Genomic DNA, 24548 nt, shown 5'->3' on the forward strand with positions numbered 1-24548 from the left:
CTAACAATTGTTTAAAACACACTTAAAACAATATACACATACCCTGTGAATCGGGTTATATAGATTACACCGCATATAACTCTGGCACATAGAGTTAGGGTAATAAATGTTTGAACAAAGATGCAATTTTTGCATGTTGCAGCTGCACACCACCACAGTGGATTAACGTGCAGACTTCCAGCTTTGGTGGAGAAGGCAAAATTACAAAAATGCGTTACCATCCAACAAGTCATGGCGCTTTCTTACACATGTTCTCCGTCATAAACGGGGACGATACAAGGTGCTAATTATTTTGCCTTTTTTTTTAATCAACAGCTGACCTGCATGTACATTTACATTAAAGACGATGCTGCCAACTTCAACCTCTACCCTCCAGATGTGCTGCTGTATTATGAGTAAGAATCCTGTCTGTTTGTTCTGAATTAAAGCTGAGTGGTGGATGCTACAGCTTGTCACACTTGTGTTTCCTCTTGCAGTTACTCACTGGTGCCGCAGGGCAGCTGCAGGGCCTATTTCACAGAGTTGGGAAATGCAGACTTCTCTGTCTTCTCTGCAGCGCTCAGCTACAAGCGCACTGCCCTGTTTGAAAATGCAAAGAGCTGCCTGGTGAGTCCTCGAACCACACACCACTTCTTGAGCTCTAAAGATTAGATGTATTAATAATTGCATGAAATGGAAATAACTGTCATCACACTAAGGTTTTGTTTAGTGTTTTGAGTTGAAATGGATTTCTGTTTCTTTTATTTTCAAAGGGCATAACAAACACAAGCTTAACTAAAGAGGAAATATCAGTATTGGGAAACATGTGCTGCATCCTGGATGCGTCCTACATCCTAAACTCAGATTCATCCATCTTGGAAAATCTCAAAAGCTGCCCCAGCCTCACTTCTGCTCAAGCAGCTGCTGTTCAGGCTCAATTGACTAATGGCAACACAAGATATGGGTACGTAAAACGCTTCACCGCTGTGGCAGATTTTCATCCCTGTTTGTTTGTCAGCAGATTTACATTTTTACATTTGGCCCTTTGTGTCCTTCATAATAATAATCACTGTTCTGTTTTCGTGATAACCAGAGCTCCTTCAGTGTGGACTGAGCAAACTCTGAAAGACCTCGGGATGCTGCCGCTGTATATGTCTTCAACCTTCTATGATCACTTCAACACTGTGAGTAATACATGTAATACATGACCGCAAACATGTATATTTTTTGATTTTGGTTTCTGTTTTTTGCTGTTAACCTTGTTCTTTATGCTCCTTTCTTTCTTTCCCTTTGTTATTGTGAACAGAAAACAAAGAACAACTACTTGAAGTACTTCCTGGGTGTTCTCAAGGAAAACAACGTGGACAGTCAGACGATCGGGGAGCTGAAGAGCGCAATAAGGATGTCCATTCCTAATGAGGAATCTACAGGTTGGTTTCTTTTTGTCAACTGCTTGGTCCATGTATTAGAATCTAGAGAGAATTTACTGTTTAACCAAAAATTGTTTCTCTTTCTGTGTTTCAGCCACTGACTGCACTTTGGGATTCATAACCCGTGTGACTCTCGTTAATCTAATATTCCCCTTAAACTATGATATATATCAGTTCACCAGCTGCCTCAATTCCACCATTGTCAAAGACAACTTGGATGCCCTCGTTAACCAGGTGCAGGAGCAGAACTACACAAAGATTGTTCTCAGCAAGTTGCGAGAGGTAAGTGGCAAAAAAAACTCCTGGAGCCTATCCCAGCTGGCATAGATTTAGAGGCAGGTTAGGCCCCTCCTGGAGAGCAGGATTAACACACAGAAGCATTCAGAAAAACATAACACACATTCTGACCTACGGTCAGTTTAAAATCAGTATTCGACCAAACCCCGTGCATGTTTTAGGACTTTCGAACGAAGCCAGAGAACCATCACAGACACAGGGAGGGCATGCAAAGTCCACAGCGCTGACTACTTCCATTTTTTAAGCCTTAAAATTTTAACTCTGTGATACCATGTGTCATATTTAATACATGGCTTTTGTGAGTCTTTAAGACCTCAACATCACCAGGTCAGTTTTGTTTCTGCTGATAAACCTAAATAAATTGTAGAGAAATGTCAGATGTAGCAAAGATGATCCAAACGGAAGGTTCAATAAACACTCCACTTTAAAAAAAATATACATAATTTCCTGGCAATTACCTCATGATTCGGGCATTACAAGGTTAAGTGATATTATCAGCATCTGACTGGGGTTTCTTCTCTCTTGGTCTCTTACTTTTTGTGGCTATTTATTTTTTAAATGATTAGAGTTTACAGTTTTTGCTGACGATCTTTTAGACGGTTAAGCATGAGTCTATACTTTTTTCAAACCCTAAATCCTTGTTTTGTTTTAGAGGTGTTCTTGCATTGTTTTGTTTGTTCTCAGCAGTTTTTCTCTTTGAATAGTTTGCTATCTAAATTTGAGTCTAAATATCTTCTGACTTTCCCAAATTTATAGGCTTACAGTGCCAGCGGCATCATCCCGGAAGAACAGGTTCAGATCTTAGGAGCAATGTCCCGTAGTGCCACTTTGGCAGACATCAACATGTGGAGTATTATTCAGATCGACACACTCGCTTCTTTGATGGATGCTTCAAACGGGCCGTGGGACCCGGTTCTGGTGAGTAAACAGAAGAAAAAATCTGAACGTGAGCTTACTTTACATGCTTGTGTCTTCTCACCGATGCTTGGTTCTCCTCATCAAGGCCAAAGCCATCATCTCCAAGTATCTGAGTGTAAAGGGGAACAGTCTCAGTAGTGTGGCGCTCAATGCCATTGGAGGACCAAACCTGTGCACCCTGGATGTTGTTGTTATCAGGAACATTTCGGTTGGAAGCATCAAGTAAGGCGTCAGTGCTGTGACTGTGCATGAGTGTGTGTGTGTTTGGAGGTTATTTTTACATCACATTAGCAGCAGGTAATATCTGAACAAGAACATGTTGGCTAAAGGTCTGTCAGGGATCCTGTACTTACAAAGGCTGGTGAACCCACATAAATCTCTAAATTATTATTTAGATATCTAGAAAAAAAAGTCTGATTTAATGATAAATAACGTTATATGAATTCCATAAACTCAACACACCATTCCTGTGTGTTTTATCTCCTGCAGGAACGCCGATGCCCTGGACATATCCAGCTGCACCACTGAGAAAAAGCAAGAACTGTTTGCCCTTGCATATGAAGCATTTATCCCAGACAAACACTCAATCACTGTCTCCAGTTACCAGCTCATACAATCTTACCTACGTAAGCAAACAGACCCACATTCAAAAAAAACATCATTTAAACAGCTGAAAGTTAACGTACCATTAATTTTTTTTCCATTCTTGCAGCGGGTGCAGATCTTAGGTTTATCCAAGGTTTAGTGTCTGCCAATATCAGTATGGACCTCCCGACCTTCACTGGGCTGCTTGAGAGTGTTATACAGGTCAGTGCTGCACGTCTGCACTTTGAATTCTGAATTTTAGACTAATTTTGAAAAAAGGTTTTTATTTTTTTTATTTATTTTGGGGTGGGGGTCTTGCATCATAGTTCCTCAATTTATTTACTTCGCTCAAACCATTGGACAGGCCTGATAAGTTTTAAAACGAAATTGTACATTTTTTTTTCTGTCAAAGAATAAAGTAAGTGTGTTTATTTGCTCATAGGATAAAATGTGTCTGCTCTGTTCTCCATAGAACCTGACTGTTAGTGATGTTAAAGGTCTTCTTGGCACCAACCTCCCACTTTTGAAGTCGTATGAAAATGTGACAGTGGTGCGAACCTGGATCAGTTCACAGTTTCAGTCTGATCTTAATGGTCTTGGAGTGGGGCTTACAGGAGGCAAGGTTAGCCCCACCACCACCACTACATCGAACACATCATCAACAACATCAGGGACAACTTCATCGATAACATCAGGGCCAAATTCATCAACAACATCAGAGGCAACTTCATCGATAACATCAGGGCCAAATTCAACAACTGGATCCAGCAGCACCACGCGTAAGTATTACAAAAGGTAGCATGGGGTAAAATATTCAAAGACACCTCAGATAAAGCAGCAGTACCCAAGCAGGGCCCAAGTGTTAATCGAGAGCACAGGAAGGGAGGCCGAAATAATGCAGGAAAACATGAAATGTTAAGCTAGCGGTGGAACTTCTGCTGCAGATTGAATCTTTTAATTGCTCATTTTAAACATTTTTGTCTCATATCCTGCTGTGTTGATGCATAAAATGTAATTTTTTGTCAATTTATAACTTTTTTTCTCTCTTTCTTTTCTGGTACAGCAACAGATATCTGTATCGGTGTGAACAGGTAGGATTTACATGAACCTGTTGGAGAGTTTACTTTTTATGCAACATTGTCCCAGATGTCAACAAAGTACCAATCACATGTTTTATTTTGAAACCACAGAACAGCAGTCCAGCTCCAACTCACCAGTGCACAGACGAGCGGGAACCTCTGTGACTTGGCCGTTGAGGAACTGGCTTGTGCCTCGGTAAGAGCGTCACATAAGTCAACAGCCGTCTGTGATTCAGCTCGTTTTCACTTTCACTGTAGAGTCTAAACTGCTCTCTGTCGTCACGCAGCTGTCAACAATAACAGCAGAACAGCTGGCAACGATACTGAAGTGCAACCATTACTCCAGCTCGAGTGGGTCCAGACCTGTCTGGAAACTTCTCCTCTCCGAAACCTCTCAGGTCCTGGACCAGGCTCTGGATCTGCTCGTCAACACGGTATGAAAGCATTACACAATATTTTGTATGACGAGAAGAACCTTCTGCAAACCGTCTGTTGTTGAAAGATAAGAAAAGTCAGTAGTTACATCACATTTTGATCTTTGTTATAGACTCTGGATGCCAACAACCCAGCAGTGTCCGTGATTCTGGACACCATACAAGAACTCCGAATAGATACTGTCAGCACGGCCACCCTCAATGATCCAGCCTTCATCCAGACGTGGTTTGGCCGCCGCCTTCTCCCATTTCTGCCAGCTGTTTCACCTGACTTCCTTTCACATATGGCCACAAGGGAACTTACTTGCAGCTCCTACCAGGCCATGTAAGAAATTAGACCATACAAATTACATCAAATGTGACTGCCTTTCTTGGTATACCAAAAGCCTGCCATTTTTTAATTAATCTAATCCCAATTTCAACTCAGTCTGCAGATTTTGAGTCAACTCCAGCCACAATTGACAATTGGCAGGCAGATGTCTGTCTACACGCACTTCATTAAGGTTTTCCTGACCAGGAACAACAGCACAGGTACACTGCTGTATTACAGCCCAGTAACAATCAATGGCAGCCTATTAACAGTTACAGTCTATGTATTGTTCACGTCACATCTGAATTAATCCAACATTCAAACATGTTGATAGATTAGTGGGATTCAGGAATACAGTAATCCAGGGTGGTCACGTGTATTGCAAAGTGACATAACAATGTATGATAGATGCTTTTCCTTCAGCACAGTAAAGCTGAATTTCCTCTGTGTGTGTTTGTGGTTCAGACCCCGCCTGCAGCTCAGGCATTGCCACCAGTGCACAATGGCTGCAGGTGAACATGGGAGGTTTTGCCTATCTTGCGACGTTCCGGGACATTCAGACGATCTACTCCAACTTCTCAGCGGTGCGTTATGATGCACTGCATTTTCTGTCTTTATACATCTGTTTTCTCGTGGGGTGGGGTTTCCCTCTGTGATAACCACAACTGTCACTGACAACATGTGTGTTTGCATATGCAGATGGAAGCCTTGTCACAGCTCACAGTCAGACAGCTAGCCGAGGTGTCCGCAACACCTGGCCAGCTCACAACTTCTGAGCAAGTCAACATGGTGATGAAATATGTGCCTGACCAGTTTCTGGCTGCCTTCTTTGATGATTTCTCATCTGTTATCCTGGTGAGCATATATCATGTTATAAAGTCACCTGGTGTGTTTTGTTGATACTAGAAGTCAAGTCAAGCTGAGTTTATCTGTTCATCAGATGTAAAACATTCATACGTTTTGTGTTTATGTTTGCAATGATGGTAAACTCTAACATTTTTCTGGTTAGTCTTCTCACACAGAAGTTGAAGAAGGTCCTGTTACACCTGTTACATCTAAAAAACATGATTATTACTTTTGGGTTTTTTCTGCAGGCTCCTGAAGACGCATTGCCTTCAGTCGTGAGGTCAGCCATGTTGCAAGTTGTGTTTGATCGTGCAAACCTCTCCCTTCCTTCGGTGAGTGATGCGGATGTAGAGGTGTGGCTTACCTCCCGGCTGCCACCCCTGCTGCTACAACTTCCACCAGGACAAGTTGCACCTTACTTCGGAATACTGGCGGGACGGAGCTGCAGCATTGAGCAGCTGGGGTGAGCACAAAGCTTCAAGCACCAAACTATGGAAGTATTTAAGCAATCTGACTGGAAATAAACCTTTGCATTTTTTTGTTTCAGTGTACTGAACCTGAACGTGACTATCTCAACGCTCAGCACAGACACACAGCAGAAAATCTATGATCAAATCCTCCAGACCCTCAGAGGTAAAGCTAACCCAGGAAACCAGTAAACTCGGCTTTAATTTTTTTGTTGGCTGCTTTATGAAATTGGGCTGTAACATTCCAGTAAGCGAGTAGTCCATTCACATTTCTTAACAAAATGGCTGCCAGCCTTGAGAAAGTGAGGGAGGAGTCAGACATTTGCTGTGTCCCATTTCGGGGTATGCACGCTTGACGTACGCATTTTAAGTGCGGTTACGTCACCGCCACGCGACGACGGCTGTCCCAATTCGAAGTGTACTTGAAATGCATACTCCAAATGCGCCGTCGATTTCCCCAAATATCAAGCGTGGTCCGGTGCACGCTTCGTGGTCCCATATATCCCACAATTCATAGCGCGGCGGTGGGTGTGGATAATTTTGCCGCAAAATACGGCAGAAGGGAGCGGCCGAAAAGTGAACTGTCAAAAGTAAGTACTGAATATGACGTCACTTATTCATGTGCGAATGTTTAATAACGAAGAACATTAAAACATTGCTGTTGGCCACATGTCGGCAAAGTTATGTGACACTAGTGATGTTTGTACTTTCAGCATTAACTTGGTTTTAAAGCCTCTACTTGTAAATATACATATAGTCGACCTTAATCTTACAGAGAATCTGATGATTTTATGGATAATTAAAGTCAGTCATATATCCACAAACACAACAAGCTGAAAGTCAGTGATATATATATATATATATATATATATATATATATATATATATATATATATATATATAAAATCTGACAATACTATAATATTGGCCATATTATATTTACATTACCACAGTGAGATGACTTTAGTCTCATGAACAACATTAACTAATTATTGTTTACTAGCTAATCTTAAATGACTGTTCAGTACAGAAATGAAGCCCTTGAATCATGTTTTACAGTCCTGTGGTTTCAGCCTCAGATACTCAACTAATCAAAGTGATGTCATGACAAAAATGATTGACCAACAAAACATTTTTCTCCTTCATTTCTGTCAAACAAAGCTGTATGTAACGCGGTTAGTATCATGGTTGCTAGGCAACCTGAACAGCGCGACGAAGCATATACCGTCCCATTTCACAAGCCTCTCACTTCCGCACTTCCCGTACTTATAGTACGCACCGTCCGTAGTACGCGTAGTGTGCGTACTTCAAGCGTGCATACCCCGAATTGGGACACAGCAATTGAGTTTTCTCCTATGCTCGCTCTTGTTATTTTTTCATTAAACATGTATGTTTGTCACATTTTATGTGAATACAACAACAAGTGAAGCTTTATTTATTTATTTTATTCCAGATGGCTTAACAAAGCATGAGGCAAGTTCCAATATTATAACCTAGTTTGTGTCTCCACCTTTTCCTCTAGGTCCAACACCTCTCCGCTGCTACAGTGACAGCTACAACACCAGTTTCTATGGTTTCCTGGAGCAATCTTTCATGGGTTTCCAGTTTCCCAACCTCACCGCCTTCCTGTCACTCATGCCTCCTGACAGAATGAGTCTGGTGTGTTGACTTGAAAGATATCAGGAGTAAATATGATAAAGCAAGAGGAGAATGTCTTAATTTATGTCTTCTAATCTTCTAGATCATAAATTCCATCCCTCCATCGGAGCTTGGGGATTACCTACGACGTCCTAATGTTGTCGACAACAATGCACAGCTTTGCATGCTCTTCAACAGCTACAGCCAGACACCACTGTTTCTAGAAACTGTACGTAGCCCAAGGCACAATCACACACACAAATGCAAACACAATGCAATGATTAAACACATTAATCTGTGCATTGCCTCCAGGAGTCTCTGCCGGAAGCGGTGAGGCGCTCCATCCTGCCCTGCGTCTGGCCCATGGCCCTCAGCAGCACCCAAACGTTGGAGGTGGATGCTTGGTTTGACCAACGCCTCAAGAACTACTTGCCCTTCCTCACAAAGAGCCTGATCAGTCCCAGTGTCATAAACAGCAGCTCCTGCCTGGCCTTCCAAAAACTGTGTGTTTTACTACAGCACTAAATCCTGCTTTATATATTTTTTTGTTTTGTGTTTTAATTTAGATTTGTTGTGTTTCAGTGTCTCAGTCCTTGGGGTACACAACTACACTACTGCTGACTTTGTGAGGGGAGACGTGTACAACACCATCAGGACTTACCTTTACGTCGGCTCAAGTAAGTCTTTCAAGCATGCCAGGGTCAAGGATCAAGTGGGATGCTAATTCAAGTGGGAAAAAAAAAGACATTGATCAAATGATATTCTACATGAATTCTACATGAAACAGCAACCACATGTCACCTAAAAAAAACACAACTGCCTGAGCAGAATTTAAATTAAAAGGAAAATTTAGTTGTATACAAAATTCAGGTAATTGCAATTTTTTTTCAGTTTCCCTTCATTTTGCAGCACCACAGATTGCTGTGCTTTGGATATATCTGTATATACCTAATACTCATCTGTGTGTAACAGTAGAGCAAAGGTATAGTAGGTAGAACAGTGGTAGTACAAAATGGCAATAGAGTACACATACAATATAAATACATTAAAAGCAAGACAGCATCAATCTTTCACTGATGCTTATCCCCGTCATCATTCTTAATAAGGTTCAAAGACTTTGTCTTTTATAACTTTGTCCTGCTTTAATAATTTTCAATTTTAAATAAACCATAAGGACATCTTATTTTCGATTTGCTTATATTTAGACCAATCGGCAGACTGTTGGATAACAATGTTAATTCCAGTAAAATCTGCCAGCTACTGTAGTAACATTTTGTTATGGTCACCATTTTTCATTGCTTACTTTTTACATTTGACTTCAAGAATTCACAGCAATTAAAAAAAACGCTACGCTGGAGTAAAATGATTATAGATTGTAGATCAGGGCGATATGATCAAAAATATTTATCACGATATACATTTGAAAATTTGCGATAACGATATAACTGACGACATAATTTACACTTGACAAAATACTTTATAAGTCCACAACTTTATTCGTGCAAAAAAAAAAATCAACGTATTTTCACTTAAACAAGCAGCTGTTTTTTTATGTGCATTAAAGTTATATAAAAATTTAACAGTGCAAATGCAAATTCCTTGCTGACAGTTTAACCAAAAGGCATTTCCAGTAGAAATTGGCCGACATATCCTCAGCATAACCATGTATAATATCCACAAAACTTAAAAAGAGGTTATACACACACAATACGGTAATATTATGATGAAGCACAGTACGTATCACTCCGCGAAGCTCCTGCCTACGATAGCTGTAATGCTCCGACAATCCATCAAGCGGTGCGGGTTCGTAGCTTAGCAAAGTCGTACTAAAACATTTCACAGATTTTCAAGCGCCGTGTACGACATAAAATCGCTTCGAGGTCAGTAAACACAACCAGAATTTATACATAAGGCACACGGGATTATAAGGGGCACTGTCGATTTTCAGAAAAATCAAAGGATTGATTTTAAGTGTGCCGTATTTTCCAAAAAACACGGTAGTAACAACAGCCTGCTAGCATGCTCTACCAAAAATAGTGCTTTGTTGTGTATCTGACGGACGAAAGCTAAACAATTTCCACACCACTCAAGTTGCAGCATTTTTACAAACCGATTCTGGTTCATCCGTTTCATTCAATGATCCGCTTTCACCCTTCTCATTCTCTGTTGGCGGCACGCTTTTTCCGCCATGTGCGTATGAAAACAAAGGCACTGCACATGCGCGTTTTACCCATATTCTATTGCGATATTTCATTTTCTTATCATAGCCCGACATTATACCGGTATTACCGTGAATGATATGATATGGCCCAGCCCTAATAGATTGTATTTTTATTTATTCTGAACTTTATCATTATTATTTATTGTTAACATCTTTCTTTTTTCTAGCCTCAAATCCAAAGTGTTACTTCCCCAGCAACCCACAACTGAATTCCACAGCTTGGTTTGCTCAGTACATCGGGTCTTTCGTCTCTTTCCTCACTCTGGACGATGTTGTGGCATTTGGATCTGAGTCGGTAAAGAATCAACATTGGTGGAAATTTTGAACTGACGCTCATTTTCTTTTTCTACTTGGATTCATTTCATGACCTACAGACGCGCTTTTCTCCCCTCCCTGCAGGTCATTCAGGTCTTCACAGTGAACCTTCAGAACATCGCTCTTTTCAACACCTCTGTCTTACCTGCAAACCTCACAAAGTACTACACCACCCTTTTATATCAACAGGACAGCAACTTCAACCCCTTACTGTGAGTTTAAATCGATACAATATGTTGCGTTCTCCAGCCACAAATCTTGCATTTTTCTGTAAGTGTTGTTTAACCTTCTTTTCAGCCTTCCTCTCTTGTTTCGGTGTGTCGCTCCTGGTCCAGCATTTACCCAACTGAGTCCAAGCAACAGTATGATAGTTCTGAAGAATCTCACAGTTCTCTGTACGAACCTGGACCCACAAGTAAGACACTAACATTTAAAGAAAAGAAAAACAGCTAGGTGTGCAATCTGCTGCTAAAATGAATAGTTATGTCTATAACTTCTGTTCCCTGAAGGAGAGGAACGAGGTACAACACATAGGTATAAGATATCACACCCTTGCATGTCATGGCTGAAGAAACCTTTATTCACGCTTGTGGTGACATGCGCACAACCCCGCCTGGACTGTCATCACAGTCATCCCTCAGTTCGATAGCCGCTCTTCACCGAGCCAAACTGCTCAGTGGGGCCACCTTGTGTTGTACCTTGTTCCTCTCCTTCGGGGAACAGAAGTTATAGACATAACTATTCATTCCCTTTCAGTCGATTTACTCGGTACAACACATAAGTATGGGACATACATACACGCCCTGCAGAGCAGCCACCGAACCAGAATTGAACCACCACCACCTTAGTGTGCAGTAGACCCAGCAGAAAGAACAGCATGAGCCACCGAAGGGGCTGTAACGTCCAACCGATAAGACCGCACAAAAGTATGCGGTGATGCCCAATTAGCTGCTGCACAAATACCAGCTACAGTCACCCCTTTAAAAAGAGCCCATGAGGTTGCTATCCCCCTGGTGGAATGAGTTCTAGTTGGATTAGCGAAGCAGACAGCTGGTCCCACATAAGCCACATTCTGAGTGCGCTCAATGTAGGTGCGTAGCACACGCACTGGACAAAGAGAATGCATCCTCCTCTCCTCCTGCAAAAGGAGGGGAGCAAAAGGTCAGCAACTCAAACTCCATTGAGCTACAGTATAAGATGCAGGCATGATCTTGGGAAAATAGGCAGCATTTGGGCGCAATACGACCTTGTGGCCATCAGGAGAGAACTCTGTGCAGGAGGGATGCACAGACAGCGCATGAAGGTCACCCACTCGTTTTGCTGAAGCCAAAGCACGAAGTAATGCAGTCTTATATGAGATCATTTTCATATCCACAGACTCAATGGGTTCAAATGGGGGGCTACAAAGGGCCTTCAGCACCAAAGACAAGTCCCAAGCAGGGACACTGGACTCAAGCGCGGGTCTCAGCTGGCAAACCCCTTTCAGAAAACGTATGGCAAGGGGATGTGCACCTGGTGCCATCCCGTCAAAGCCAATATGACAAACAGATATAGCTGCTAAATAAACCTTAATTAAACCTTAACCCTCCCAATCCGAGAGCCCTGATGCAGCAGCCCATGCTCCCTCCAAGGATGGAGAGCTAGCATGCAAGACGCGGTTACCGTTAGGCTCCTCAGGAGGTGACGAGATGCACACAGGCGGTGAGAGAGAGTCCAGCATTGAAACGCTCTCATCTTTAACAGTCCAAGTGGCACTATGGCGATCATAGATGCCATCATGCCCAACAAAGGTGATATCATCTGGAAATGCAGTCTGCGACCCAGCAAAAACTGAGCGTGGCAGCAATGAACCCAACTTTTGTCTGTCTCCGAAGCGGAGCATTTTGTGTGCAGGGGGTTTGTGCTTGGGAGACAGTGTTAGGAAAGTGCCGCGCCTTCTGCGGCTGACAACCTGAACCAAACTTAAGCGGTACCTCTTGGGCGGCAGCAGAGGGTTAAAAGCAGCGTCTCCCTGCCGCTGGACCCCTTCTCCACTCAAAACCACAGCTAGAAGGGTTGAGGCTATTTCCTCCTGGATGGCAGGTCCTGCCGGAGGCTCAAGGGTTTGGCCTTTGCTCCATGCCGATTGGTGTGGAGCTCGGGCCGTAGAATGTGCTCCCGCTGGCGGCACACCCACTACAGCAGTGAGCGCCGGTCCCTTGCCATTTGGCAGAGGAGCGGCGGGCCTTTGAGAGCTAGCTGTGAGCTTGGGCTTTGCCTGACGTCTGGGGATGATGGCACACAGAACTTCTGTCTGCTTCTTCCTCAGATCGAATCTAGCCTGAATGTCCGAATAACCCAGCCGCAGACACTGGTGCGTCCAGATATACAGCTCTGTCCCTATCCAGGACCTCAGAGAAGGTCAGCCACAGGTGCCTCTACGCCACTATGGTCGAAGCCATCCCTCTGCCCAGGGAGAGCACTGCACAGCGGGACGCACGGAGGATTTAATCCATGGCGACTCTGACCTCGTTAAGAAGAGGTGCAAGCGGGCTGTCATCAGGAACCAGCGATCCAAGCTCCGCCAGGCACATCGCCTGGTATGGCTGGAGCATGGTGACGGAGCTCATGGTGCAAGCAGTGCCAGCCTGAGCCCAATTAATCCTCTCCAGCTGTGAAGCAGAGAATCTGCAGTGCTTGGACGGCAGAGTTGCGGGGCCACCAAAACCATGGTTATGGGAGTGGGCCAGATAAGCAGCCAGAGACGGCTCCATAGGGGGTGGATTAGCTAAGCCAGCCTCCTCAGCGCCTTCCAACTCCATGTACTGTCCATAGCAGGTCACAGTGATGCGGGTAGACAGAGGTTTGTCCCATGATGCCATTAGCTCGCAGACAAAGTCTGGGAACATGGGAAGGGCGGGTTTTGGTTGTTGTGGGAGGAAAAAGCCCACTAAAACGCCAGGGCTCCAAACTTGGAAAGGAGAGGGTGATGCCGTGCGATAGCCGAGCATCCCAGCACTTTTTTCACAAACATCACCCGTCTTTCCAAGAGCGCCGGAGCTGGCAACAAAACGCACAGGATACGGGCTCCGTCAATGCTCTCCTAGCGTGGACGATCCCCAGGCAGACAGGGCAGGCATTGTGCTGGTCATTGTCAGGCAAAGAGAAACTGCAACCCTGAGGACAAGGGCGAACAGAAGATTTCTGCTTTGCTCGCTTCAGTTTGGAGTCCATTCCAAAACGCAAAGCAAAACGCTGCACAGGAAAACTAGAAATTAGCTAGTGATGCGCAAATCATGAACAACTCGTTCAATACTCGAGAATCACTTTACTGACTGTGAATCATGATTCACAAGCCCAACTGACTCACTGACTCATCCCTGTTGCTGTTAGCAAACTAATTTCATTAGTAGAAATATATCTAGCTTATAATTAAAATTGTGTGGAAAAAACAACAGCCAGTTTCTTAACAAAAACATTTCTGCTCTGAACTGGAAGAAAAAACCCTGAGTTGAAGCTGACATCAAGAAAATAGCTCCTCAGTTCACAGTAGCATCGCTCTGCTAACATGCTAACAGCACATTTGAGTTACTCACCCCCTCCCTCTTGTGCTGAATCGTAGCTTAAGCGAATCATTCAGGACTCAACTCACCCCCTCCCTCCTGGCTCACAGCTTCTTCTTCTTCTTCTTGGTTGGCAACCAGTGTTAAGGAGCATTACCGCCCCCTGGCACACAGCTCAGTGGACATTTAGATGAGAAAATATATATTTGACGCATTTGAGGAAAATACTAATAAAATAAAATAAAAATAAATGTTCCCTTTAGAAATATATATTTTTTGCTCTTTAAAAATAGTTGTTTTTCTTTTTCAGTCACTCATCTTAGAAGTAGGATTTACATGAAAAGAGAAACAAATTAAGTTTGAGTGAAAATGTACATTTTTTGCACTCTCTGGTCAACTAACTCAGTGACTCAAATGACTCAAAAATCCAATCTTTGGTGAGTGACTCATTCAAACTCGATTCAGTAAAAATAATCAAATTTACCATCACTACTCCACATCAGCCACGCCGCTTTGCTAGCTGGGACACCGGTGTCGGCACATAAGGACGCTGTCATAGCCTGTCAATGACATTGATTAGCTGCGTATGTACGAATGTGAATCGCATCACTGGCTGGACTATGGGATAAGGTGGCATCGTTCTAATCCCATATGGTAGCAGCCAGTCACTTACTGACTAACACTGCAAAACAGAGTTGTTAAAGTTTTAATTTTAATTGCAATTCAGGTTAGATTTTTTTGTGCGCAACGCAGATTTTCTTTGTGCAGAGGCTGTGCCAGCAGTGCACAATTGCGCACGCGCGCAGCTTAGAGGGAACATTGCTGATGGCTCTTTTTTGCTTCTCATCCTTCACCATCTTTCACATAATTCAGTTTATTTTCAAAAATCTTGAGCTTTATTCTGAAAGGTGTATGTGGAAAATAAACAAGCGGACATGCGATGGTTTTGCCGTCGTTGTTGCTAACGACAACGCATAAAAACAGGCGCTTGTCCGTCCGTAGTGTGGTTATATTAAATATAAGAGAAAGAGAGAACTTTAAGAAATTAATATAGCCACTACAGTGACCATCAAAACGGTGAAAAAATATTGCCGTAAACAGTTTATTTTGCGACACCAGGAAACAAACGATAGTGTAAAATAAAACGATAGACGTTTTTATATCGTCATCCGATATATATCGCTACTTAAAGTAGCAAAACAACCTGAAGAGCCAAAGAAAGCTCTTTTTGGTGTGCCGAGCCGAAATTCCCATCACTAGTACCGAGTGAATCGACTGAAAGGGAACCCAACTTAAGAAATGCACATACCTACATTTAAGGATAGGTAAGGTCAACATTCATGTCTAATGAATGTTATAATATTTCAGTCTTTTAGAGATTCAGCATCTTGCCTGGTATTTTGGTAAAAAGTAGTTTATTATTTCCTTAAATTTGTCACCCACATAAAATTGGGTTTAGTTTCACTTGCAGGCTCCTGTTTTGAAGCTGATGTTTATTATTTAGAGTTGTTTAGAGCTCTTTGTTCTGGCGGTACGTGATTTTAAGAACGCTAAAATGGAAAGATGAATAAAAGAGCACTAAGCTCTCCTTTATTAACTTAATAAAGTTTTGTTCCCCAGAATATTTACACTGTAGACATAAATTTGACTCTACTGACAAAGTTTTCCTCTCACGTGTGAAGGTCACAGCTGCTTTGGCAGGAAACTTTGGTCAGAACATTGACTCCACAGTCATTTCTGCCCTCGGCAGCCAAAGCACTGGCATGTCGCTGAATCAGATCAGCTCAATCAAACCCCAGGACTTAATAAACTCCATCGGCACTCTCTCCACTGTGACGGGCTGGAGCGAAGGCCAGGCCATGACCATCATCCAGTCTCTGCTGTCTTCGGGCATCATACAGGTTGCAGATTTTAGACTGAATCCTGACTTTAGAAAAATCTAAGTCATCTTTGTGGTCATACTCACTTATGCGTGTGCTGCTTCCATCCTTTCCACCAGATCAACAGCTCATCATCGCTGATAAGTCTGGGCACTCTCATCATTGGTGTACCTTCCAGAGTGTTCTTGAGCATCTCTGGTAATCAGCTGATAAGTGCCTCCCAAACTCCTTCACTGGTGGCAAACCTCCTTTCTGGTCCTCAGATCATCCAGCAGGTCTTTGTCAGTCAGGTATGACAGGTTTTCTGTTATAACTTGAGCACGATTTGAACTGCACACTTCCATCAGCTGCTTTGGGTGAAGATAGAAAGCTTTCCACAGAGAGTTAACTCACAACGCTTCCCATCTTATCTCAGATCATATCAGTGAACACCAACAACGTGCAAGTGATCCAGAACGTTCCCGATGACCTGGCCACTGAGATCCCTCGATCCCTGCTGGTGGACTTCTCCAGTAGCAACGACGTTATAACCATACTCAACAGAAAGAAATGGAAAAGGCAGCAGGTAGAAGATGAAACCCTCAGCTTAGTTTTTATTGTCGTGTTGTGCTACATGCCTGTTATTACAGACTCTTTTTGTTTGTTTGTTTTGTTAGGCTGAATTGTTCTTTGAGTCGGTAGCTACAGAGAGCGCCTCTGCACAGCTGGGAGGTCCAAACAAGTGAGTTCAAATCAGTCTGGGAGATCAATCAAATCAATCAAAACAACCTGCAAATGGGTTTGAGTAGAGCTAACAGTGTGTGTGTGTGTGTGTGTGTAGTTTGTCATCCTCTGTGCTTCAAGGGTTCACATGCACTGGAGTGAGGAAGATTGGCAATGGGCAAGTCAAGAACCTGATCAAAGCCTATCGGAGGTCAGGCAGAAGGAAGGTTAAACTAGTGGAGTCTCAGGTACAGTATTCAAGGCATTTATGGGATATTTAAAATGTCCTTCATATCTGCTCAAATATTAAAACGGGGGCGACCGTGGCTCAGGGGGTTGGGAAGCGTATCTGTAACCGGAAGGTCGCCGGTTCGATCCCCGGGCTCTCTGTCCTGGTCGTTGTGTCCTTGGGCAAGACACTTTACCCCACCGCCTACTGGTGTTGGCCAGAGGGGCCGATGGAGCAATATGGCAGCCTCGCTTCTGTCAATCTGCCCCAGGGCAGCTGTGGCTACAACTGTAGCTTGCCTCCACCAGTGTGTGAATGTGAGAGTGAATGAATAGTGGCATTGTAAAGCGCTTTGGGTGCCTTGAAAAGCACTATATAAATCCAATCCATTATTATTATTAAAAAGTGAACATATCGAAGGAGACATCGAAGGAGAAACTAACAATTGTTTAAAACACACTTAAAACAATATACACATACCCTGTGAATCGGGTTATATAGATTACACCGTATATAACTCTGGCACATAGAGTTAGGGTAATAAATGTTTGAACAAAGATGCAATTTTTGCATGTTGCAGCTGCACACCACCACAGTGGATTAACGTGCAGACTTCCAGCTTTGGTGGAGAAGGCAAAATTACAAAAGTGCGTTACCATCCAACAAGTCTTGGAGCTTTCTTACACATGTTCTCCGTCATAAACGGGGACGATACAAGGTGCTAATTATTTTGCCTTTTTTTTTAATCAACAGCTGACCTGCATGTACATTTACATTAAAGACGATGCTGCCAACTTCAACCTCTACCCTCCAGATGTGCTGCTGTATTATGAGTAAGAATCCTGTCTGTTTGTTCTGAATTAAAGCTGAGTGGTGGATGCTACAGCTTGTCACACTTGTGTTTCCTCTTGCAGTTACTCACTGGTGCCGCAGGGCAGCTGCAGGGCCTATTTCACAGAGTTGGGAAATGCAGACTTCTCTGTCTTCTCTGCAGCGCTCAGCTACAAGCGCACTGCCCTGTTTGAAAATGCAAAGAGCTGCCTGGTGAGTCCTCGAACCACACACCACTTCTTGAGCTCTAAAGATTAGATGTATTAATAATTGCATGAAATGGAAATAACTGTCATCACACTAAGGTTTTGTTTAGTGTTTTGAGTTGAAATGGATTTCTGTTTCTTTTATTTTCAAAGGGCATAACAAACACAAGCTTAACTAAAGATGAAATATCAGTATTGGGAAACATGTGCTGCATCCTGGATGCGTCCTACATCCTAAACTCAGATTCATCCATCTTGGAAAATCTCAAAAGCTGCCCCAGCCTCACTTCTGCTCAAGCAGCTGCTGTTCAGGGTCAATTGACTAAGGGCAACACAAGATATGGGTACGTAAAACGCTTCACCGCTGTGGCAGATTTTCATCCCTGTTTGTTTGTCAGCAGATTTACATTTTTACATTTGGCCCTTTGTGTCCTTCATAATAATAATCACTGTTCTGTTTTCGTGATAACCAGAGCTCCTTCAGTGTGGACTGAGCAAACTCTGAAAGACCTCGGGATGCTGCCGCTGTATATGTCTTCAACCTTCTATGATCACTTCAACACTGTGAGTAATACATGACCGCAAACATTTATATTTTTTGATTTTGGTTTCTGTTTTTTGCTGTTAACCTTGTTCTTTATGCGCCTTTCCTGCTTTCCCTTTGTTCTTGTGAGCAGAAAACAAAGAACAACTACTTGAGGTACTTCCTGGGTGTTCTCAAGGAAAACAACGTGGACAGTCAGACGATCGGGAAGCTGAAGAGCACAATAAAGATGTCCATTCTGGATGAGTCAAAGCAATCTCCAGGTTGGTTTCTTTCTGTCAACTGCTCGGTCCATGTATTAGAACAGGGGTAGGCAACCTTTCTGATGATGAGTACCATCTAAAATTCCCTCAGAAGTCAGTGTGCCATATGATTGCATTAGCAATAAATTTAATAGTGCTCTATATTAACAGTTACACACTATATAGAACAACTTTATACAATTATATTTTGTCGCAGATGTTGGCAGCTATCAGTGAATAGTTATCAGCTATTTTGAAACAAAAAAAAAAGACTTTTTATCCATAACAGCAAATGAACTGTACAACAGAAAATGCAAATGCTATTTATGGTCTCCTCACAACAATGATAAGAAAAATAAACTGGGCCAATATGGCTGTTTGTTAATACAGGGATACACATGTTAATGTGATCTCTGGTGTCCCACTCAGAGACACAGGTCTCCGAGTGTCCAGCATTCAGACGGCTACCTGAGGACACTCATGTGAGAGAAAATCTGCTCACACAGATATGTAGAGCCAAATACTGTTAATAAGGCCTCTGCAATGTTCTGAAGACAGTTAAACTTGTCAGGTAGTGCCAGCTAGCAACGTCCCTCTCACCGGTAGGCTAAGTTATTTTTAGCCAATTAAGTTGAATCTGGTAGTTGGGGTTGTTAGCTAAGATACTGTCATTAAGAAACAGCACAACTAATGTGTCTGTGCGAGCTAATTTGCGATGCGCACCGCTGGCCCGGCCATTTATTTTTTAATGCACCTTCTCAGATTAATTCACTGCGTGTCGTGCCCAGAGCTGGACTGGGACAAAAAAATCGGCCCGGGCATTTTGACTACAGACCGGCCCACCAGGTATTAAAGACATAAAGCCTTTGAATGAAAACAAATGTTGTTGTGACAGTGATGTACAGTCTTGTTGGTATATGTATGATTTCTATACATTTTATGTCAGATAAAAACTTTGATTGTAAGATTCAGATAATTATTTAATAAAAGCGAGACATTTTAAATGACAACAAGAAAGAAAAACATTTCTTTGTTCCCCCCTCTCCCTGTTAATGCCCTACCTGCCCCCCTGGCAAAACTTTGCTAGACCCGCCCCTGCACAGTTACCAGCTGTCAGCTACATAGAAAAGGATCCTGGTGTTATTTATCTCTCAGAAACAGTTCATAACTTCCCTTCAACTCATTCATGTCACCTAAAAGGTAAACCTGTTTCTCCATCACCTGTTCAGCTCTGATGATTCAGTAAGGACATCTCCTGGTTTCATCTTCATGTTTCCCTCTCACCAGATAACCAAACCGATATCATGACCAGCAGCTTTACAGCTGTGGCTCCAGCAAACATCAACTGATACTAGAAAGTAATATTAAATAAATTCTAACAACAGCTGATCAAGCTTAAACGTGCTGCTGTTGTTTAGCGCGACATCTGCTGGTTTCCTCTTTCTTGCGCAAAGTGGGCGATAAACAAACAAGAGAGAACAGCCGATCAGCTGATCGTTGATCAGTTTCATGATTGAAGTAGAAACAGGAGAGGGAGGGGGGAGAATTAAAGAAGAAGAAACAGCTGTGCAGCAAAGACACAGAATAACTCCAGCTTTGTGTCTTTTTCATCCTAGCTGAAGTCCGGGACAAACTGTTCCTTTTCAGCTCAATGCGAAACTGGACGGTTGGCAACTCTGCTAACTAACCTTATGAATAGGGATGGGTATCGAAACCCGGTTCTTGTTGAGAATCGGTTCCCACTGTTTCAATTCCTTGGAATTGTTTGGCATTTTTGCAAACGATTCCCTTATCGATTCCAGTTGCCCTGAATGACGTCGCCACGTTGCAGAGCGTCATTTACCTGGCAGGTAAACCTGGCAGGCTCAAACGCTCAAAAGTTTGGTTATACTTTACGAGAACGGATGACAACAGGGCAACTTGCAAAGTAGATATTTCATTTAAGGGAGGAAAAACTACGAATATGCAAAAGCATTTGCTCACAAAACACACAATAACCTTAAATGAATGTAGTGTTTTTAATTCCGCTCCGGACTCGTGAATATCAACCCAGCAGCAGCGGTAACGTTTGCACGTCCTCTCCCGTTAATGCGGCAGGTAAATAATCAACTAACAGTGCATATTATGTTAGCGCGATCTGCCTTATTACAAAACCTGCCATTACTGTGCATTTAGGTGACCGTGTTGAGTGAGACAGACAGAGTCTGGCTCAGATGCTGGCAGTTCTCACTGCAGTCTACCGTTAGCGTCTCCGAATTCAGGCCAGGATAGACGAATGTCACCGAGCAGTGACTAAGTTTGTGGTCAAAGCCTTGCACCCATTTGCCACAGCAGATGCCCACGATTTTTGGTAAGTGAATGTGTTTAATTGTAGGCAGGGACATTACTGGATATTCTTGTGTAATTGCTACAGAATAATTTATGTTATACTTTGTTATTGCTACAGAAGAATATTTATTTTATTATTTTACATTTACAATTTTTTTTCCTGGGGACCCTGTGACACCCCATTGAAGAGCCGTAGGCTGCGGATCTCTTAAGATCTCACTGTTGGGTTTGTAAGGCCATGTTACCCCTATCTTGATCAAAGAGAAGATATAAAACAAAGTTCTAAGCTAATCGACCTTAGTGTTCTCCTTTTTTAAAAATAATCGATAAGAGAATCGATAAAGAATCGAATTGTTAAACAGAATCGAAAATATCAATACCCATCCCTACTTATGAATAAAATAAAGCAGGGCCGTGCAGAGAGGTTTAAAGGGGCAGGTGCTCAAAGTTAAAAAGGGGCACATTGAACCAGGCTGAATAACAACAACACACATTCATCAAGAATCTAATATGGGATCGCATCATACTATATCACTGTTGTGAGGTGGCGACAAGGCAAAGCAAACATAGCCGATGTTTTACCTGATGGATACAATGTTGCTGTTGAGGGGTTGCTGCTGATAGTGCTGGAGGGCAGGGCTGTTTTGATCTGAGACTGTAGACATTAAAAAGTCCATAGGAGAGATGGTAGCTGATTAAACAAGTGTCATGAGATAATAACAAAATGCAAAGATTGGTGACAGCACTTGGAACCATAAAGCAACAAAAAACTGTGAGAAATAATTTAGGCTCTGCCTGTGAATCACTCTTTGCTTCTCTTCTTCCTTCCATCCCATCATTTCATATATCACTCTCCACTTGCTGTCTATCTGAGAACAAGGCACAACTTGCTATTGCAATAAACTATAATCTAATTATCCACACCTAACAACTCTTGCACATAATCTATAATAAAATGATGACAGAAAAATGTTATAGCACTGCCTTTAGTAGCCTCACACAGCTCCTACTGTTTCCTCCTCATGTCCTTACCAGGCATGTCTGGACAATGTTATATCATGAGTAATATTTTTTTTTAAATCCATCTAAATAAAACACACACATGCACGCACAGTGACATTTTAGACCTTCTTCAGAATACTGTATATACTATGGGCATCACGGTGCTGATCCAGAATCCTTACATTATTATTTATTACTAGAGCTACAATAATAAAGCAATGAGGAGGGGGAAGTAATAAATATGAAATAATGTATTTATGATTATTCCATTTGTTTCACGATCCACTCTGTGCAGGGGCAAAGCTTATTACATTTTTAAACTGTAGAGATACAATAATTTTACTGCTGTAAAATCCAAATTTTGTCTTATTTAAAATATAAATCTAATATAATCTGCTTCTTAATGTATGTTCTTTAAAATACAGCGTGTGTTTTTGAATATATTATAATTATAATACTGCATAATTATGTGGACATGCATATTAGATCGTTTTTTAGTGAAATATAATCTCCCCAAAAAGGCAGGAAAAGCCCGGAAACTTACTTTAAAACTAAATATGTTCCCTAAAACGGTGACAGAGCTACAGACCCATGACAGCCTTACACAGGTAGCCAGCAGCTATGACCAGCACTACTTGTGCAGTTAATAAAAGGACAGGTAATGTTTGTCGCGCTGTTGCACACACAGCACGCTCGTTTGTTTCAGTTCGTCAGTTGCAACAAGACAGCTTACCAACGTGTACATAATAAGCTAATACTCCTGTGTGCTATACACTACAGTGTACGCTGTACACCTACTTACTGGTTTTGTCGCATCGGTCTGTGTCTCTGAGTTAACTTGTGTTTCTCCTACAGCTCCGGACCGCAAAAAATGCGCGTGCTCTTTGTGAGCTCGTTCCCGGCTCGTAACCAGCGCGTTCTGCCGTCAAGAGCGATCATTGGTTAAAAGCGATCATGTGACTGATGCAAGCCAGATCCTTTTATTCAGCAAAACTGTGATTAATAGTTAAATATTATTGTTGAGGGGCACAGACAGGACTCCGCACGCCCACACACATAAAAAAAAAATATATAATTTTTTTTTTAAAAAGTTGCCTCAACAAAAGGGCACTTTGGGCACCCATCAGGAAAGGGGCGGGTGCTCAAGCCCCTCTAGCCCCCCCCTCTGCACGTGCCTGAAATAAAGTTCACTATCAGTAACATCATAGCACCCACCCAGCTGTATAGAAACTCCGCCAATCTAGCTAGCACGCAGTACGAGTTATTGTAACTGACGGTAAAAAGTCAGCACAACAAAAATAAACTACATCTAAACTTGGTTTATATCTGACCCAGATAGACTGCAGGTCATAACTTCTTACCTGAAGTTCAGCTCACCTGACACTCGGACCGGCGGCCGCCTCGGGTCTCTCCTCCTCCTACCTCATCCACCTGCTGGCCTCTGTGGAAGCTCCGCCACAGCCACCCAAAGACAACTGAGTTATTTTTACACATCGACCAGCATCTGGCCAATCCACCACCTCTCATTGTTTATGAGGCCCAAAAAAAAAAAATCATCGGCCCATGAAAATGAAAAATCACCAGTCCAGCGATGGTGCCATCAGTTAACCCTTCTGCTCAGGGTTGCCGACCCCTGTATTAGAATCTAGAGAGAATTTACTGTTTAACCAAAAATTGTTTCTCTTTCTGTGTTTCAGCCACTGACTGCACTTTGGGATTCATAACCCGTGTTACTATCGTTAATCTAACGTTCCCCTTAAACTATGATATATATCAGTTCACCAGCTGCCTCAATTCCACCATTGTCAAAGACAACTTGGATGCCCTCGTTAACCAGGTGCAGGAGCAGAACTACACAAAGATTGTTCTCAGCAAGTTGCGAGAGGTAAGTGGCAAAAAAAACTCCTGGAGCCTATCCCAGCTGGCATAGATTTAGAGGCAGGTTAGGCCCCTCCTGGAGAGCAGGATTAACACACAGAAGCATTCAGAAAAACATAACACACATTCTGACCTACGGTCAGTTTAAAATCAGTATTCGACCAAACCCCGTGCATGTTTTAGGACTTTCGAACGAAGCCAGAGAACCATCACAGACACAGGGAGGGCATGCAAAGTCCACAGCGCTGACTACTTCCATTTTTTAAGCCTTAAAATTTTAACTCTGTGATACCATGTGTCATATTTAATACATGGCTTTTGTGAGTCTTTAAGACCTCAACATCACCAGGTCAGTTTTGTTTCTGCTGATAAACCTAAATAAATTGTAGAGAAATGTCAGATGTAGCAAAGATGATCCAAACGGAAGGTTCAATAAACACTCCACTTTAAAAAAAATATACATAATTTCCTGGCAATTACCTCATGATTCGGGCATTACAAGGTTAAGTGATATTATCAGCATCTGACTGGGGTTTCTTCTCTCTTGGTCTCTTACTTTTTGTGGCTATTTATTTTTTTAAATGATTAGAGTTTACAGTTTTTGCTGACGATCTTTTAGACGGTTAAGCATGAGTCTATACTTTT

The 24548-nt window shown here is 42.4% G+C and overlaps 1 protein-coding gene across 1 annotated transcript in view; it reads left to right on the plus strand.

Moving 5' to 3' along the window:
- The window catches only part of mslnb (mesothelin b), a 64999-nt gene that overhangs the window by 31446 nt on the left and 9005 nt on the right, over positions 1–24548 (plus strand). The window contains exons 53-90 of the mRNA XM_085162255.1: positions 316–395; positions 477–606; positions 753–943; positions 1073–1163; positions 1286–1409; positions 1504–1691; positions 2463–2624; positions 2710–2846; positions 3114–3250; positions 3337–3431; positions 3682–3988; positions 4273–4300; positions 4400–4484; positions 4576–4722; positions 4836–5047; positions 5150–5253; positions 5498–5616; positions 5732–5887; positions 6127–6341; positions 6426–6511; positions 7868–8004; positions 8087–8212; positions 8296–8486; positions 8566–8660; positions 10372–10499; positions 10604–10731; positions 10817–10934; positions 15744–15962; positions 16061–16231; positions 16357–16506; positions 16598–16662; positions 16762–16891; positions 17626–17705; positions 17787–17916; positions 18063–18253; positions 18383–18473; positions 18587–18716; positions 23723–23910. Coding sequence (XP_085018381.1) covers positions 316–395; positions 477–606; positions 753–943; positions 1073–1163; positions 1286–1409; positions 1504–1691; positions 2463–2624; positions 2710–2846; positions 3114–3250; positions 3337–3431; positions 3682–3988; positions 4273–4300; positions 4400–4484; positions 4576–4722; positions 4836–5047; positions 5150–5253; positions 5498–5616; positions 5732–5887; positions 6127–6341; positions 6426–6511; positions 7868–8004; positions 8087–8212; positions 8296–8486; positions 8566–8660; positions 10372–10499; positions 10604–10731; positions 10817–10934; positions 15744–15962; positions 16061–16231; positions 16357–16506; positions 16598–16662; positions 16762–16891; positions 17626–17705; positions 17787–17916; positions 18063–18253; positions 18383–18473; positions 18587–18716; positions 23723–23910 — 5262 coding nt within the window. The remainder of the gene's footprint in view (positions 1–315; positions 396–476; positions 607–752; positions 944–1072; positions 1164–1285; positions 1410–1503; positions 1692–2462; positions 2625–2709; positions 2847–3113; positions 3251–3336; positions 3432–3681; positions 3989–4272; positions 4301–4399; positions 4485–4575; positions 4723–4835; positions 5048–5149; positions 5254–5497; positions 5617–5731; positions 5888–6126; positions 6342–6425; positions 6512–7867; positions 8005–8086; positions 8213–8295; positions 8487–8565; positions 8661–10371; positions 10500–10603; positions 10732–10816; positions 10935–15743; positions 15963–16060; positions 16232–16356; positions 16507–16597; positions 16663–16761; positions 16892–17625; positions 17706–17786; positions 17917–18062; positions 18254–18382; positions 18474–18586; positions 18717–23722; positions 23911–24548) is intronic.

The sequence above is a fragment of the Neolamprologus multifasciatus genome, chromosome 6, assembly GCF_963576455.1.
Source record: "Neolamprologus multifasciatus chromosome 6, fNeoMul1.2, whole genome shotgun sequence".
Classification (NCBI taxonomy): Eukaryota; Metazoa; Chordata; class Actinopteri; order Cichliformes; family Cichlidae; genus Neolamprologus; species Neolamprologus multifasciatus.